At 43.6% G+C, this 19,237-nt stretch overlaps 1 protein-coding gene across 5 annotated transcripts in view; it reads right to left on the bottom strand.

The window, feature by feature from the left end:
- Positions 1–19,237, bottom strand: part of DNM3 (dynamin 3) — a 359,404-nt gene that overhangs the window by 86,353 nt on the left and 253,814 nt on the right. For all 5 annotated transcript variants that reach the window (XM_083157019.1, XM_083157020.1, XM_083157022.1 and 2 more), the window contains one exon: positions 11,763–11,927. In XM_083157019.1, the coding sequence (XP_083013145.1) occupies positions 11,763–11,927 (165 nt within the window). The remainder of the gene's footprint in view (positions 1–11,762; positions 11,928–19,237) is intronic.

Genomic DNA, 19,237 nt, shown 5'->3' with positions numbered 1-19,237 from the left:
TTCAAGGGCTTTTCTGAGCTTTAAAATTGCCATGGAAACCACTTCCTGGGGATCAACTGCAATCTGGGCTTGATAGGGAAAAAAGACCACTATACAAATGATGGCAACATAAAGAATATGGATGGAACCAAAACCCTTTATAATTAGGCAAATTCCTAGATGTTGTATTTGAAAAGGGCTGTTACATGATTAAAACTAAATTATTTGTACGCATGTTACTATGTGTCAACCAAATGTCCTTGACTAATTTCATTTAATTTATGTTTTTCATCCCTGAAACTTTATGTCTCTTATAATGCTTCAAATTCTTAGTATTAACCAACTGCCCAGTACCAATTCTGGTGTACTTGCTTTATATAATGCTCAGTGTATTGTACTGTTCCTGTTGATTTGACCTTTATAGTACTACTTATTTATGGGGCCTACACCTGGGTTGCCTATCCTCCCGGATTCTGCCTCACCCTCCGGATCTCCCCTGCAGCTGCCCAGCCGCATCGTTGAATTACCGCGATTTGCGGCTATTCGCAGGGAGGGCAGGGCTAAATATGCAAATAACGCCATTTAGCCCCGCCCCTCCACGAGGCCCCGCAAATCCGGGGGATTGACAGTGCTGGGGCTTTATGACATCTACATCAGGCCTCCGCCCCCACACGTGATGCTGACAGACTCCTCTCCCGGCGAGGATAATTTAAAAGTAGGCAAGTATGGCCTACACACAGGGTGATTTCAGGGCATTTTCTGAACAATCTCACTAGAAAATGGCCCCTACAGTATATCGCTATGTGTGTAGGGCCATAGCGATAACGATGCGCAGCCATGTGCACCTTTATCCCCTGAGGACTAAGATCCAGCTTGATGGATAAATGTAGTTACTAGCCGGTCAGCGCCACACATGAGAACACACTAGCCCTGACAGATCGCTGTGCAATGCAGTGTTCTGAGTGATCTTGCTGAGCCGACGTGGATAGTGGGGGTATGTAAAGGTCGGAGGACGCGATCCACCGCCGCTCGCCACAGTTCGGGGTGGCGTGGATACTGGAGTTGGCGCTAAACAATGGCGTTGGTGCAGGTGCTTACAATTGTAAGCACTCATCACATCACATACTATGCACACATCACATAGCATCACATCTCATTGTAAGCACCCATCACATCTCATTGTAAGCACCCATCACATCTCATTGTAAGCACTCATCACATCTCATGGCATGGGTGCTTGTACAATCAAATATAGCATCACATCGCACACATCGTATGGTAAAAACGTACCATGCGATGCAATGAGATGCGATTTCACTACGTTTGCGTACGTAAGAAATCTGGACGCCCTGCTAGGAAACAAGTACCGTTTTTTAAAATATATACTTAATTAATATGGTTTTGGAAACTAAGGTATTTATTCTGGTTCACTCACAAAGGCAAATTCCTTCTCAAATAGATAAAACCATGTGCACTGCAGGTGGGGCAGATGTAACTTGTGCAGACAGATTTAGATTTGGGTGAGTTATTTTGTTTCTGTGCAGACAAAATACTGACCGCTTTAGTTTTGCACTGCAATATAGATCTCACTTTGAAGTAAAACCCCACCCAAATCTAATTCTCTCTGCACAAGTTACATCTGCCCCACCTGCAGTGCACATGGTTTAGTCCATTTGAGAATTAATTTGCCTTTGAGAGTGAACCAGAATAAGTAAAAAAGTTGAGCTACTGTACTAACTATTATTACCTCACTCTTCCTGCTACCTACAGTATATCTCTTCTACAACCATTTACAGCATACCTGCCTACCTGACCCTCTCCATGCGGGAGAAAATGCTCTGTTCCTGCACTTCCCTGGTAATGTATGATTGCCATCACCTGTGGTGAAACACCTTTACCTCGCTCCCCACAGGTGCTGGCAATCATACATTACCAGGGAAGTCCAGGAACAGAGCATTTTCTCCCGCATGGAGAGGGTCAGGTAGGCAAGTATGATTTACAGTATTATACTGGATATTCCCACTGCTTAACTACACTGCTGATTTACTTTGATATTGTCTGAAACCCTGAAGGAGATCCTAAGTTAAACACAATTCAGTGTTTCACAAAGACAGAAAGTCCTGCACTCACATCCGGGGGTATTGAATGGTTGGGGTGCACCACTAGGGCAATCCAATCTGGAGAACCATGTATACATCCAAGGCGCTTAATAAAAAGCAGGGGCACTCACCAAGGCCCTTATTCTGGTTGGTGCGGTAATGGCCGCGTGCGTTCGTGCCACCGATGTTTTGTATCTGCGCATGTGCAGAGGCATATCTGCGCATGTGCGAATAAAACGCAAGTCCAAATTCCGCATGAAATGTGTACACTACGAACAGGGGGTGGAGAGGGGCGTGAAGGGCTGTTTGGCCGCATTAACATATGCATATGCCCCGCGTTTCATGGGCGTTCCCATGAAAACGCTGGGCGTACGTATGGTAATGCGGCCGTGACGCACGTGTGGGGGGCGGACATATGACATTGCCGGATGTCAGCTGCCCGCCCAGATCCATGCTTTTGCACGGAGAAATGCCCGTGTGGTCTGAGGTTGCGGGAGCTGCCTGGCCATTCGGTTCTGCGACCATCGAATGATGGGGGAGGTTCCCTGAGATGGAGGAGGTGTATTCTTGAGAAATACACGTGCGGTCCGTTCGGACAGCTTCTTACTTGATAAAGGGTTACATTCCCGAAACGTTGACACACAGACCGACTTTTGTCTTCTTGATTGTTTGATCTGCCGCCGTGCAGTTTCTATCTAAATCTCCAGAGTGCCGTCTACCTATCCTGGTCATATCTTTCCCCTGCCGTGGGGATAGAAAGGCACCGGAGTCGCTGTGTTCTGTTTGAGAGTGCCTGGACTCCCTTCTGTGTTATATATATATATATATATATATATATATATATATATATATAGTGTGCGTGGCGGCGGCACTCAAGCATAAATAAAGACACGGAAACCAGTCCTTTGGTTCCCGTGTCTTTATTTATGCTTGAGTGCCGCCGCCACGCACACTATAAGAAATGCCATTAGCTGGGGCTCTGGATCTCTTCTTCGGCAGGCAACAACCTAAGTATCCATTGTTATGGAAGTGCCGGTATCATATATCAAATATATATATATATATATATATATATATATATATATATATATATATATATATCCCCCTGCAGTTACCCATTGACTAAGTTTATACTGCCTTTACTCTGTGTTTTGACAGTGTATTAATCTCCCATGCAGTTAGCGGCCAGTAATGACAAGTGCAAGGGGGCCCCTCTGTCTAAAGTGCCCCGGGCCCCCCGAAGGCTTAATCTGGCACTGCTTGTTATTGGCTCTGGAACAAAGTGTAAGATATTTACAATTCATGTGCATCTCTGCATGGAGTTAGGAGCACCTAACTGGATGGCAATGAGGCAAATACACAAAGGCACAGGGTACTGTAGGGCTGCTGATAGAATTACGGGCTACATACTCTAGACCTGTTTTTAGATTGATTTTTTATACCATGATAAGGGGTGCTTTAAGTGTGCACAGATGATGATGATGATGAAGGTATGAAAATAGGTGCATGAATAGAGGTATTGTACTCAAAACTCCTTGCAGACAATGCAAGTATAATTATGGACAACTTACATTCTGGACTGCACCAGTCTCCACAACTCCAAGGTAACCAAGATTTCATCATCACTCAATCTATATTCTTACTGGATCCATACATTATGGTACATTTTGGATGCATTCAATTTAAGACTACATTTTAGACCATTTTGTTATGTTCTTGAAGTATTTTCCACTTCTGGTGTGTAAACATATTAGAAAAATATGATGCATATGACCAAATGCAAAAAAACATACAATCCTTTGTAGACTTACAACACGGACTACAAACTCCTCTTGTCCTTGGAATCAATCCTAAACCAGCTATAGTATATCCAGCCAAACCTAGACCTTTAGGAGTATTTACCCTTTGAGTGCCAAGTTTGTCAAAATAGGTATGAAAATTGGCAAGCAAACATTTTTCTTCATCACAATGGCCCTTATTCTGATCGGTGCGGAAATTCCCGCATGCGGACGGGCCGCCGATGTTGATCGTCTGCGCATGTGCAGAGGTCACTCTGCGCATGTGCAGGCGATTTCGCCGCACGGATTCTTTATACGCCGCACAGGGGGCGTAGAGGGGCGTGAGGGGCTACTTAGCCTCATTACCCTATGCATACGCCCCGCGTTTCATGGGCGTTCCCATGCAAACGCGGGGCGTATGCATGGTAATGAGGCCGTGACGCGTGGGTACGGGGCGGGCATCTGACATCGCCGGATGTCAGCTGCCCGCCCCCATACATGATTTCACACGGACAAGTGTCCGTGTGGTCTTGTGTTGCGGGACCTGGTGGAGCGTGCGGCCCTGCATTCGATGTTCGGCGACCATCGAATGCAGGGGCTGCTCCCAAGACGGAGGAGGCGTATCCCCGTCCAATTTCATGCGGATCGCCACATATCCGCAAACGGACGGCAGGTGGCGATCCGTATGGAAGGCGGGGATTCGCCTGCACGGTTGCGGCCGCATATTCTGATCGGGCCGCACCGATCAGAATAAGGGCCCATGACCTGTAATGTTTACCTTATAAAGGCAATATAATCTTTTTTTACACAACATTTTTTATTTCAGTTTATATAACAAATGTGAGTGACACTGGTGTTTTTTAGAAGATATTTTGAGCATCTCCGAATCTCTAAAATGTATTCTGATTTGGATCTTATATTTTGTTTGACTAAAAATTGTTTAACGAGATTATGTTTCTTTTATACCCCCTGCACTACGCTGCAGCAGGTATAAGCCCCTTCCCCCAAAAAAGCAACAATAAATGTCCATTTGTTCTCAATGGTCTTCATACAATAAAAAAAATAGATGGATTTGGCACACAATCTGGGCATTCCTGATCCATCAGAACTTCCCATCATTCAAATTGTTCTGTTTGTATGAACGATATTGATGCTGATGCATGTATCTGTGCTCGTTAATAGAGGTCTATGATCTCTCATGCATACATAAAGATCATAGACCAATCATTTGCAATGTGTTCAAATCGTTTAATTTATATGCATAATGAACGATTTGTTAAAATGATTTGGAGAGATGCCCGCCGGGCCCCTTTTCAATGCTGTCTTCCCCGACAGCAATGAGCAGGGTATCTCAGCAGAACGAGCCTGACATCACAAGCTGTCGGGCTCGTTCTGCCGAGAACCGCTCGTTCTGCCGACAACAGCCGGGAAGTGACGATCTGCCGGCTGCAGCTCGCCTCTTCCCGCCCGCAACTCGTGGCCAGGCCCCCTTCTCGCTCCCCAGCAGGCGGGACATTGAATCCCACCTGCATGTTCTCGGTCGAGCTGACCGAGAACGGGACTGGGTCACGGCGGTCGAGCAAGTTCGACTGCCGTGACCCTCACATTGAATACCCCCCCTTTATGTTCAATTTATTCTTTTTTGTCTCCTTTGTAAACCTGCTTCTTTAGCTTTTACCATTAGTATCAGTCACTTATACCCTTTAACATCGCACCTAATTATCGGGTACAAGTCGATTTCTTGCCAGTTCAACCCGGTAAAAAACAGGTAGCAACACGGCAATACGAACGGGTAAAAAAGAAGGGTTCTTACTGGTTCGTTGCCGTGTTGATGTGCAGTGTGAATGGGCTAAACGGGTCGAGCAACCCGTTTCCCGGTAACACTATGCCTCCTCCTCCGCCCCGATGATGTGCCGATGCTCCGCCACGCCCCCTGATGATGTCAGCTCCCCCCAATAGTGCCGGTTCGCTGTTGCAGTGTAAACAGACCGCAAATGCAGTATCACACCGGGACTGAACCAGTTAAAAGTCCGGTGCAACCCTTCATTTGCAATCTGAAAGCGGTATTATTTACTTTTCATATACTGAAGTTATGCAATGTTTTATCATCTTGCTTCAGCACCTGTTAGTGTGTGTTTAACTTCAGTTACATACTTTGTTATTCTCCTCTGTCTATATTTCTTAAGTTTTCATAGCACTTAAAATAACTATTACTTCCTTGGAGAAGGATATTTTTTTAATCTTCCTTTTGTGTTTAATAATGTATTTGGCACAAAACTTGATGCATTTAAAAATATTTTGTTATAGTTTAATCTACTGTCGCTGCACTTCACACATAAATGTTTTGTTTGATTAATGTCAGCCTTTCTAAAATGTATAATCCCTCAGGCCAGGACTGAAAGCTGGGGCTATGCCCTATATCCCCAATGGTGGTGGATGAAGGATTTATAGTGTAAAAGATCTAAAGATTACATGCCGACCCTTGGAGAATCATAAGTGCCATCAGGCTGGGATATTAAAGAATATTACAGGTCTGCTGCCACCTGTAGTTCCACTGTAAATAAAATAATAAAATAATGACAGTACACACACACAACAATTGGACCCATTGTCCATGTAGTAGTCCATGATTTTAATAAAACAAAAACAAAACACCACAGGGACTCCAGCCTTAATGGATATGATGTAAGTATGCACATTACAATCCGCTATATGATAGTTGGTGTGTGTGTGTGTTCCTGAAAGTTCTCTTCAGCCTCAACTCCTCGTGTTTCTGCAGATCCAGACCGGCAGTGTCTCTCCAGCTCCAGATAGCTACTTTATTTTTCTTGTTAGCTTCCATTTTATGTCTTCAGCTAGCCACCTTTCTGTTTCTTCAGCCAGCCTCCCTTTCTTTCTAGGTACCCCCCCCCCCCTGCTGTTTCTCCAGACAGCTCCCCTTCTGTGTATCCAGTCAACCCTCTTCTGTGTCTGCAGGCTCAGCCAACCACCTGCTTTGTATCCAACCACTCCCCTACTGTCTCTTCAACTAGCTTTCCTTCATTCTCTTCAGCCAGCCACCTTCTATCTCTTCAGAAAGCTGCCCTTCTGAGTCTTTAGCCAGCCCCCTTCTGTGTCTCCAGCAGACCTTCAGTGTCACCAGTCAGACCAATTCTGTGTCTCCAATAAACCACCCTTCTGTGTCTTCAGCCAGCCCCCTGTGTCTTCAGCCAGCCCCCTTCTGTTTCTTTAGCCAGCCCCATTCTGTGTCATCAAACATCTCCCTATCGGTGTCTCCATTAAGCCCCCTTTCTGTGTTTCTAGACAACCGCCATTCTATTCTGTCTCTTTAGTCACCTGCCCTTGTGTATCCAGTCAACCCTCTTCTGTGTCTGCAGGCTCAGCCAACCACCTGCTTTGTATCCAACCACTCCCCTACTGTCTCTTCAACAAGCTTCCCTTCATTCTCTTCAGCCAGCCACCTTCTATCTCTTCAGAAAGCTGCCCTTCTGAGTCTTTAGCCAGCCCCCTTCTGTGTCTCCAGCAGACCTTCAGTGTCACCAGTCAGACCAATTCTGTGTCTCCAATAAACCACCCTTCTGTGTCTTCAGCCAGCCCCCTGTGTCTTCAGCCAGCCCCCTTCTGTTTCTTTAGCCAGCCCCATTCTGTGTCATCAAACATCTCCCTATCGGTGTCTCCATTAAGCCCCCTTTCTGTGTTTCTAGACAACCGCCATTCTATTCTGTCTCTTTAGTCACCTGCCCTTCTGTGTCTCCAGCCATTCCACTTCTGTGTCACCAACCAGAATGTCTTCTGTGTCTCCAGTAATCCCCTCTTAGATGTCTCCAGCCAGTCTCCTTCTGTGTCACCAGCTGGCCCTTCCTCCATGTCTCTAGTCTGCCCCTACATTCAGCATCACAGGCCACAGACACTTACCTTCTCCTGTGTCTGTTTGAAAGTGGCCTCCTCATGCTGCAGTCAGCTTGGCTCCTTTGTGTGACAGCAGTGCGACACGTTTCACATCACAAATGTCTTCATTTCTTTCATTTCATAGTCTTCATTTAAAAAAATGAGTTAACTGTACCAGACAGCAATTGCTAGTGGTAGCCGGGCACCAGAGCATACACAGTATTATATGTATGCCTCCATGTACACTGGATATGAGTCAGGGTTGGCCCCACCTCTCTGACCGGGCTTGGGACTGCAGTCCTGGCAGTCTACCCATGATGCTTAGGCATTGAGCAGTCAATAACCAGAGAAACGAGTGTAAGGACATCTCTCATAGAAGAAAGAGTAAAGAAAGTTGCCTATAGCAACCATTCAGCTACAAACTATCATATTATACACTCTAAATGATATATATATAAGCTGACTGGTTGCTATAGGCAACTTCTCCCAAATGTTTGATACATCTCTCCCACAGTAAAAATCCACTGGCACTGATTTTGTTTGCACATACAAAAAAAATTAACACAAAGGGCGGTATTCAATGTGAATACCGGCGAGGTGCAGCAAATCCTGTTTAGGATTCGCTGCACATTCGCCACGTTCCGGAGCCTTGCCGGCTCCGGTATTCAACGAGTCAGGGGCTCGCTGCCCCTGACCGGCGAATATGAGCTCCTGCGGCGAACGCCGCAGGGAGCCTGAGGACTGTGGCAGGCAGGGAGATGGAAGTCTCTCTGCCTGCCCCAGAGCGTATGTGGGGGGGAGGTGGGCTCCCCGGGTGCCAGGCAGCACAGGCTGCCCCCCGGGGGTGCCAGCAGGGGACCGGGTATATTCACTACACCTGATCGTGCATATGTAACGATCGGGTGCAGTGAATATATGAATATCTAATGAGCGGCTCGGCTCCGGCGCCCCCTGCTGGCTGCTGTGTAAAAAAAAAATAATATATATATATATTTTTTTTTAATTAAATATATATTCATGTGCTTACAGCACATGAATAAAAAATAGCATGCCCCTCCTCAGAATAAAATTCCTGATTTTTTGACACCAAATGTAAAAAACAAAACACTTTATTTTAAAAGTTCACATTCCACTTCACCATAAAAAGATAGCGATTGCTACTCGGTGAATCATGGCGAAAAAAACCTTCAAATGTATTCGCCATCTGGTCATTGAATAGGGTGATTCACCGTTTTAGTCAAAAATTCGCCAAACAGCACAAATTCGCCATAAAAACATGGCGAATCAGCCTCATTGAATACAGCCTAAACACTCCAACACAGAGAAGCCGTACTACCTTATGTAGAGACAAATGTAATGTGACCAGATACTAATATTAAACATAGAATAGAGAACTGTCTATTTGTGATGCGGTTAGGGTTCAAGCAGATGGGTTACTGGCAGTCAGAATACCACCAATGGCATCCTGGCTCGCGGGCAGAAGATGGGAGCAGAAACCATTAGGCTGCAGGGGGAAGGGAATTAGGGTTATGCTCTGGTGATGGAGGGTTTAGGCACTTAGAAAGGAGGGATACAGTAGGTTTAGGCAGAGCCGGCCTTAGGCATAGGCAAACTAGGCAATTGCCTAGGGCATTTGGAATGCCTGGGGGCATCAGCAGCTTCTGCTGATTAAAATGATATGCACCATGCCTATATTATGTGTGTGAGTGAGGCTGTATCTGCATATGAAATAGTGTATTCATGGAAATCACTGTAACATAGCATTCCGTATGCAGGTACAGCCACAGTCGCACACAGAATATAGGCATGCCGCATATCATTTTAATCATTGGAAGCTCCTTGTGTGTGCTGGTCATAACAATGCAAAGAAGACTAATTTTCAGCAAAAAAGGCACCCAACGGGCAGAACTGGCCAGGAGCTGCATGGCCTATTGAGTCAAGATGTATGAGGAAACATCTGTATCCAAGCAGAGGCAGAGGTCACAGTGTTAGCGGCTGTGCGAGTGCTGTCTGTGGGTGGGTTGTGCAATAGTGTTTGGCATTTGTGTAAGGGGCATTATGTGTGTCATGTATAAACGCATTATTAATGTGCGACATATGTGTAACAGGCATTATGTGTGTCATGTGTATAAGGACATTAATAATGTGCAACATATGTGTAAGGGGCATTATGTGTGTCATTATGTGTATGAAGGGCATTAATAAAGGTTGGCATAATGTGTAAGGGGCATTATGGTTATAAGGACATTAATAATGTGTGTCATGTGTAAGGGGCATTACTGTGTGGTATTATCAGGGGTGCCGAGAGAAAGGAGTAGGGGGTACAAATTACCCAGGCCAAAGTCTGATGGAAGGGCCCAGTGGGGGCCCCGGGCCCCCTCCCCTTAAGTGACAGCTGCAGCTATTCTCCTCTGCCCAGCACACACTGCTTTGTGCTGGATTGCAGTGTGGCCATGGAGGTGCTTAAAATACAATATTTTCTCAGGATTTTTTTCTAAGGGTATAATGTGAATAATGTGAGGAGTAATGTACATAAGGTAAAGTGGTACTACTGTGTGATGTAACGTGAATAAGGGACACCATCGCATGATATAATGTGAATAATGTGAGGAGTAATGTATATAAGGTAAAGTGGTACTACTGTGTGATGTAATGTGAATAAGGGACACCATCGCATGATATAATGTGAATAAAGTTGCACTACTGTGTGGCATAATTTGAATTGGGGGTACTATTGTGTGGCCATGCCCCTTCCCAGCAAGAACACACCCCTGTTTGGGCTGCGCACCAAATGTGTGCGCTGTTTCTATTTAAAATATTGCGGGTAGGGGCACCAAAACGATGACTGCTATGATGAGGGTTGATGGTACTGGGAAAGGGGACCAGGGTTAGAGGTAGAACTAGTGGCGGTGCTAGGGGGCACCAGCCAAAATCTTGCCTAGGGCGTCATTTAGGCTAGGGCCGGCTCTGGGTTTAGGGTGTGTTGATGGAGGGTTATGGCTGGCACTAGCAAGGAAGGTTAGGGTTAGGCTGCGGGGTAGAGGGTAGGCTGTGGCAGGGGCGGGCTGGGCCGGGGGACAGGGTGCCATGTGCCCCCCAGGCCGCTCTGACAGGAGGTGTGCGGGCCGCGTCCGCCTTACCTATTCCTCCACTGACGGCGGCCATGTTCCTGTAGGCTTTGAAAACATGTCTGCGGCTACAGGAACATGGCCGCCGGCCTCCACGGCTACGTGGAGGAGGGCCTGGCCGCCTGCTCCCTCTGCTGCCAGACGCTGGGTGTGGACGTCAGGACGATGACGCCACCCGCCCATGCTTCTATAGAGGAACTGGAAGTAGTAGCAGGCAGCCTGGACGTGTGGGGGACTGTGGCCGCATCAAGCAGCAAGTAGTGTCTAAAAGCTGGGAGCCGCAGCAAGACGGAGAAACATACAAGTGAGCATCAAACTCACACATAAAAAAAAAAACAATTTCTGCTGTTTCTTGAGTTGTGCCCCTGTATAACAAATAATGCCATGACACCACAGGCTGCTCCCCCTGTATAACAAATAATGCCATGACACCACAGGCTGCTCCCCCTGTATAATAATTTATGCATCATGACATTACTTTTATTATATTATACAGGGGGAGCAGCTTGTGGTGTCATGGCATTACTTTTATATTATACAGGGGGAGCAGCTTGTGGTGTCATGGCATTATTATTATACAGTGGGAGCAGCCTGTGGTGTCATGGCATATAACAGCATATACCGAAAATATATATGTGTGCCATCCTCTGCTGGTTTACTGTGTATGGAAAAATGAGAATAGATGACTTAAGCCTGTTTATGTACATATGTCTTATGATATGAACCAATGAAATCACTGGGATATCCGTGGTCCATATTTATAAGACGCTGTTTCCTAGCCAATGGACAGGCTGAGTTCTTATGTATACTAGCTAGGCTCACCATTTGCTGTTTCCAGTGTTAAAACCAAACTAATATATTTGCAGCATAACAGACCATACATAACTTACACTGTTGATCATCAAGTGCATTAATGTCTTGGGTATAAGATCTCTGATGCCCTTATTTATAATGGTCATGTAGGAATCTACCAAGTTTCGGATAGTTTCCACTTGCCGTTCCAACTGTGGATCCATTGAAAAGTTATCAGCTTGTGTTGTTTCTTCTATATCTGTCTAAAAGGATACAAACAAACTTTAAATGAAAGCAAGAATACCTTAAATATATACACATGGCAACATAGTATTACTTGAAGATTGTCAGGATTTGTTTTAGTAAAATAGTACCACTGGAAATAGGAATGATATAAAGCTGGGCATACAATTGCGTGACTACTCCCCTTGAAAAAGTTGCATGCAATCTCCCCTCGAGGAAGGCGCTTGGCGGCAAGATTGCATGCAAAATATCGTCCGCCATTACAGTCCAGGTTTTACATATTTCCATGATTAAGCCCAGTTGTTTTCAGTGGTGGAACTTGTGGGCCCAGTTGCAAAAATATAATTTGGACCCCCCCCCCCCTCTTCTATACCAATCTAAGTTCACAATATGCGACATGGCAGTGGGTGACAGGGAGAGGCAGAGAGTTACAGGGGGAGGCAGAGGGTAACAGGGGGAGACATGGTGGGACAGGGAAAAACAGTGGTTGACATGAAGAGGGTAGCAGGCAGCAGTGGGCCATTTAGTCCTGCACCTGCTGCACCAAGGGTAGTTCTGACTCTGGTTGTTCAATCCAATTGACAGAGGTACTAATTAAGTCACCTGTCCTTAACCATGTATATACTTAAAACCTGGATTGTAATGGTGGAGTTTGGGAACCCTTGCAATAAATGAATTTATCTTATATCCAATATTATTATAACCTTATAAAAAAATAATAATTGTATTTTGTTCCCATCTAGATTAAGGATGATTTTTCCATCCCAATCATCTATTTTCTTAAAGTATGGGTCTTAATGACTCAGTATTGCTCATCAGCACAATGTGTTTATGATTGTGAAAGTGTTATATTCAGTCATCCTCATGGGAGGATTTATGATCATTTAACAAAATTTTGGTTAACTGCAATCTGTCACTTTCTCTTCTCCTGTTGCAGAGCTGAATATATGTTGTCTCTGCACAGATATTCAGTGGGTAGGCTGTCAGCCAATATGTCAACATTCAAATGGTCGAAATGTATATGGTCAACACGGTGAAAGTGTCGACATGGTAACTGGCGGCCCACTAAGAAGTCAACAAATTATTACTATTTTTAATGTTATCATACTGTAACATCTACATACTGAGACTCCATTTAAAAATGATAAAGTGATAGCAGTTTGCCTGCGAACCGTGTAAGGGGGTGAGGCATGCTGATTTGAGGTCCATGTGTGCATATCTACAATTTGACACCAACTGAAACTCATGTCAACCTTTTGCTTATTTCTGCATTGTGGTTGTCGACCTGTCCATGTTGACCATTTGGGGTAAATGTAGACACTGTCAACCTTTTGACTGTCAACCCTTTATACCATAACCATATGCACATGCCTCAGACCCAGGTTAAGCAAATATCAGGAATGCAGAATAGAATACATACAGTATCAGCCTCTGTGTGACTGACTGTATGTGTGGACAGGTCAAAGCACAACATTATTAGTTACTTAGGTAAAGTGGAAAGAAGAATACATCAGGAAACACTGCGCTGCCACTGCCATAGGAATAAAACAGTTGATAGAGGAAAGAAAAGATGGGAAAATAATAAAATATCAATACGTTTATATATTCTTTCCTTAGGAGATATTTTTTATACAGTATTACAAGATTTTTTTAAATGGAATTGTAGACTAAGTGCATGCATTTGCATTACATACAGTAATCTGGGATGAGATGGGGATGAGAAGGTTGCAGTACAAAGTTCTGGTGTGTCCAAACAGTTGCAACATCCCCCCTGCCCATCTCGCCCCTAATTTAATTGACTAGAAAGACTATAATAAAAGGTAAACAACCTGCAACAGCCAATATAGGCATTTAGGAGGGTTTTCAGTAAGAAACTCAAAAGCAAAATCTAGCTCTAATAGACAAAATCATGCTGCACTGCAGGTGGGGCAGTTGTAACATATGCAGAGAGAGTTAGATTTAGGTGGGGTGTGTTCGCACTGAAATCTAAATGAAAGTGTAAAAATAAAGTAGGCAGTAATTACCCTACACAGAAAAAAAAAATAACTCACCCAAATCTAACTCTGCACATGTTAGATTTGCCCCACCTGCAGTGCACGTGGTTTTGCCAATTAAAGAAATATTTTGCATTTAAGATCCTTACTGGATAGCCCCTTTAGTCCTGTGCACATAGGACCTTATTCTGGTTCACTCGCAAAGGCAAATTCCTTCTCAAATGGACAAAACCATGTGCAATGCAGGATGGGCAGATGTAACTTGTGCAGAGAGAATTAGATTTGGGTGAGTTATTTTGTTTCTGTGCAGGGAAAATACTGACTGCTTTATTTTTACACTGCAATAATGATCTCACTTTGAAGTAAAACCCCACCCAAATCTAACTCTCTCTGCTCATGTTACATCTGCCCCACTTGCAGGGCACATGGTTTTGTCCATTTGAGAAGGAATTTGCCTTTGCGAGTCAACCAGTATAAGGTCCTGAATATGGGAGCAATTATGGCTGAGATGCCAAAAACAAAAGCTAAACCCAAAGTGCAGATAAGCTCTTATTTTTAATGAAGATTATTTCATGAAGTCCTAGAAAACAGCTTCTATTAAAAGGAGGGCTAAGATTTTTTTCCACCTTTGATTTCTCCATGGTAGTAATAAATGTGACACTATGTGACCTGCATCTATTTATTCTAAGCAGGAATAAGGGGAAAACCAAGCGTACATTTTCTCTTGCTCCAACAATTTAAGCACAACCGGTGTACATGTCTCATAAGGAGCCCATTTTGTCCTGGCTTTACTACAGGCTACCCCTTTGTATAAAGGCAATATTGTTTCAATTAAATTTAAACCACTTAGCCAAAACAAAGCAAATAGATGGAGTGCCAGAAACATATAACGGAATTATTCTGGCAATGGAAGACTTCAGCCATTTAGAAAGAGTTACAGAAACTTCCTGTGTATGTCCGTAACACCATAGTAGCTAAACCCGCCTAAACCTGTGCATTTCATCAAAGCCTGAAAAAAATCTAGAGGACAAAATGCAGGATGACCCTGATCTGTTCTATTTAATCATAGCCAAGAACACAAATATACAGTGCAACGTTTCAAATGATGGTGCGTAACGTGTGGTTAGATGACTTGCTTCATTGTTATAATAATTAATCCAAAGCAAACATGATTACCCTTAATAATAATAAAATAATATAAAACACTGATTGTACATAGTATAACAAAAAAATCATTTTAGTTTTTGACCAAAACCACATTTTGCAGACAGTTTATTCCCTTGCATCCACCCCCAGACGCAGACTGGAATTTCTCTTCTCTCCTCCCCCCACCTTCCAGCACTTATATCCTGTATGTGCTCTCTGAGTTTTCTTTGTTTAAATTACAGGCTGCAATAAGAGACTTTTGTTGGCTAAGCAGGGCAGGGACACATGTTTAGCATTATCCCCATCAAGAGAATGTTAAAATAAAAATAGCCACCGGTCTCAGATCTTGTGTGAGGGGGAGGAATTAAAAAAAGGGAATTTAGTGTGTGAATAGTATGAAAACGTTTAACCTTTCTGTCCTTGGGGGCAATAAAACTGGGGCTTTCTTACAACACCTTGCTAACACAAGGTAATGAGCGCACAAGTTGACTGTCTGATGACAAAGGTCACACAGACTACAATACCACAAAATACTTTTGTTTAATTGCCATTCTTATTACAATTGTTTGTTCTCGGGGAAAAAAAATCATCAATCTTTATGCAACCAGGTTGAATATCAACACATTTATACATTATACATGCCCTTTATGGGTCCAATACTAGACAACTAATAATAATAAAATAATAATAGTTTAAGATGCAACAAAAGGATGCAAGGGTCAGGTGGTAAATAAAGGGACACAAAAGTAGATAGACAGACAGACAGACAGACAGATGATCGCTCCAAAATGAAAGAAAAAAAAGTTGTTTTACCAGTCCAATATCTCTGTCTGCTAAACAGTCACAGTGGGAGGCAGGACGGAAGAGCCTCTTCTATTATACTAAAGAGTTTTGACTATAAAATGACATAGTCTGTCCCTGGATGCGTTTAACGGTACATCAGTATATATAATAATTCCTTATTGTCACCATAATTATTAATTAGAATTATAGCCATTGGGTCTAAAGGCCTCTGTTGATTTCAGGTGTCAAACTTGTGGCCCAAGACTCGTTAACCCTTGCAAAAACTACAGCTACTTATTCAAAATAAGAAATTATAAAATGGTGAATGTGTACACTTTGCCCGCATTTTTCATGCGCAAAGCAGCATTGAGCCAGACAAAATACAATTGGGTCATATGTAAGTGACACCCCTCTGTTGATTTCAGGTGTAAAATGTGTGGCCCAAAACTCAGTAATCCTTGCAAAACTACAGCTACTTATTCAAAATGGTACATGGCCGTGCGTCTGAGTCCCCTTGTGGGGCTCGCTGCGCTCACCCATGCTACCGGCTCGGTGGCTCGCCACACTATCTAAAATCAACTCCATGCCAACGTGGATAGTGGGGGTATGAACTATCCACGTCGGCATGGAGTTTATTTAATTTATTTTAGAAAGTTTGGCGAGCGCCGAACCTGGAAGTAGCACGCGGCCATGCTGCCGCCGTGAAGCTAAACAAGGCCCACTTGGCCCATATATTTCATGCCCAAATCAGCATTGGGACACACAAAATACAATTGGATCATATGTAAGTGACACCCTTCTGTTTATTTCAAGTGTCACATTTGAGAATGCAGAGTTATGAGGAAGACAGCAGCAAGTTACTGTTCCCATAGTCTGCCCCTTCTCCATATTAGTTTCCCAACTTTTATTGGTCACCCTATAATGCTATTCCAGTGTCTCCCTGCCTTACCTTTCCCAGCTAGCCCACTTAAATAATCACCCACTATCCCCTTGGCAAAGAGCATGCAAGTCCCCTTATCAACGAACATGCAACACTTCCCACTAAAAATGAGCATGTAACTCCCTAGAAAGGAGCATGTAATCCCTGTGGCAATGAGAATGAAACCCCTGGCATGTAGATAAGCTTCACTTATGTGGCATAATTTTTCAACAGCCGACAGTAAGAGACTTAACAGGCTGGTAAGGAAGGCCAGTTCTGTCCTAGGAATGCCTTTGGATTCTGTAGAGATTGTGGGTGAGAGGAGAATGATCAGCAAGATAACATCATTATTGGATAATGCTTCACACCCTCTCAAAAATATTTTGACGGATCTGTGTAGCACTTTCAGTGATAGGTTGCTTCACCCTCGATGCTCAACGGAGAGATATCGCAGGTCTTTTCTACCTGCTGCAATCAGAATGTACAACTGTCATGGTCTGTAGAGACCTACATGTTCTTAGATTCTAGATTTATATTGTTTGGACTTCTTATCTTATTTGCTATTTTCACCCTTATCTGTACTTGAAACTTGCTGTAACAATTGTAAATTTCTCCATTGTGAGACGAATAAAAGGAATTCTATCTATCTATCTTCTAATATGTGATAGGAATTATGGGGTGCAGTTTAATGTGTAGTAGGCATTATCTTGAGTGGTATAATTTTTTATGGGCATTACAGTGGGTGGCATTATGTGTAATGGGCAATACGGTTGGTGGCATGTGTACTGGGCATGGTGTATGGTATTATGTTTCATTGGCATTACAGTGTGTGGCTTTATGTTTAATGGGCATTACGGTATGTGGCATTATGCTTAATGGGAATTATGCTTTGTGGCATTATGTGTAATGGGCATTATAGTGTAAATTTTTTAGTGCGCCTTCGGCACGCACTATCCCTATATGTAGTGTGTGTGTGTGTGTGGGGAATGATTCATAATGAAGCCCATATACATAAAAAATTCACCTATTCAGTTTGTATTGATGCCCAGTAGGTGGTGATAGACATGTCCAGTAGGTAGTGATAGACACGCCCCTCTAATGCTGCACCCCTTAAGAAAATGGGATGCGAACACCTATACTCACCGCAATCTTCTCCTGTCAACATCTGCTTCTCCGTCCTCTTGTGTATCTTTGTCCCCAACTATCCTCTCTGTCCCCTAATGTCTCCCCTTGTCACCTATTGCCTGGGGTCACCTACTGCTTTTCCTTTGTCCCCTATTGCAAGGCTCCTCCCACTTCTCTGGCAGACATAAAATATCTCCTCCCTCTCTTTCCCTGCCATGGTGCCTCCCCCCCGTCTTTCTTTTCTGGATCCGCCCATGCCTGCTCACTTACTCTATGTGGGGAATTAAAGTGTTTTGCATACCAGTGGCCACTCAATGGCACCTGGTGGAGCAATTCAAATATTACTCCTTTTGGGTGCATGCAGCCTCTGGCTCTGACATTACTGTCACGTTGTTCCATCATTTTGACATTTTGATAAAAATCTGAAGTTAAGACTCCTAATTATAGTTATCTGTTTTATTTAGCAGGGTTAGTCCTAAAATAAACACACTGATACATAACTTTTAATAAATGTGACTTGCAGACAGACTGATGTCATGAGTTGATCTTGGTTACTAAGCAGCACATAGTGCTGTGGATTAGGAGTAAGGTGAATTGGCTGGGATATCCTGAATTAAGCAGGTCACTAATATAGTATCCAATGATGAGATGGCAGAGTGATAAAAACACATTATTTTCCACTAGCGTTTGTTATATTGAAATTGGCAAGTTTCAGGCCACCTGTGAAAGCACTGAGTAATGTGCATGTGCCTGCATGCCACAGATACGCAAGTATACTCCTAACTGAGGGAACTGCTCAGATCTGTAACTGCAGACCTCCAGCGCTTTTTGCTTAAAAAAAAAATTATGTCGCTCTTGGGAATAAGTGCATCCGATGCCAAGGAATACAGCAATGCGTCATTTCACTTGATTGCAAGAAAACCACTGGAGGATTGAATGAGGCCTTCCCGCAAGGCACTTTAGGCCACACAAAATGAAATCCATGATCCAGACCTATAACAACACTTTATTGCTTACACTAAATCACTCAAGTTTGTGACAGCTCTCACAAAAGAAAAATGTTCAGAGGAAATATATTTAAAATTCACCCATGAACTGTTTTGTTTCCTGAACCGATCACACTCACCCCCCACCATAAGCAGAAACAAACCTCAATCCACAAATAATCCTCAAATGTCCTCTATTTCGCCCTGCTTCTTTTCATTGCCATTGGTGTGGTGACTTCTCTTCCAAACCTGGTCCTTGTGTAAATCTGTTAATGCTCCTTCTATACAAAAGCCACCTCATACTTCCAAATCCACCAACATTATCCACATATTATCATTATGCTCAGTGCTCTTTTCGTGTAGACTTTGGTATGTGA

The sequence above is a fragment of the Crinia signifera genome, chromosome 8, assembly GCF_055691185.1.
Source record: "Crinia signifera chromosome 8, ASM5569118v1, whole genome shotgun sequence".
Taxonomy (NCBI): domain Eukaryota; kingdom Metazoa; phylum Chordata; class Amphibia; order Anura; family Myobatrachidae; genus Crinia; species Crinia signifera.
The sequence above is the reverse complement of the archived record's forward strand: the minus strand, read 5'-3'. Positions and strand labels throughout refer to the sequence as shown.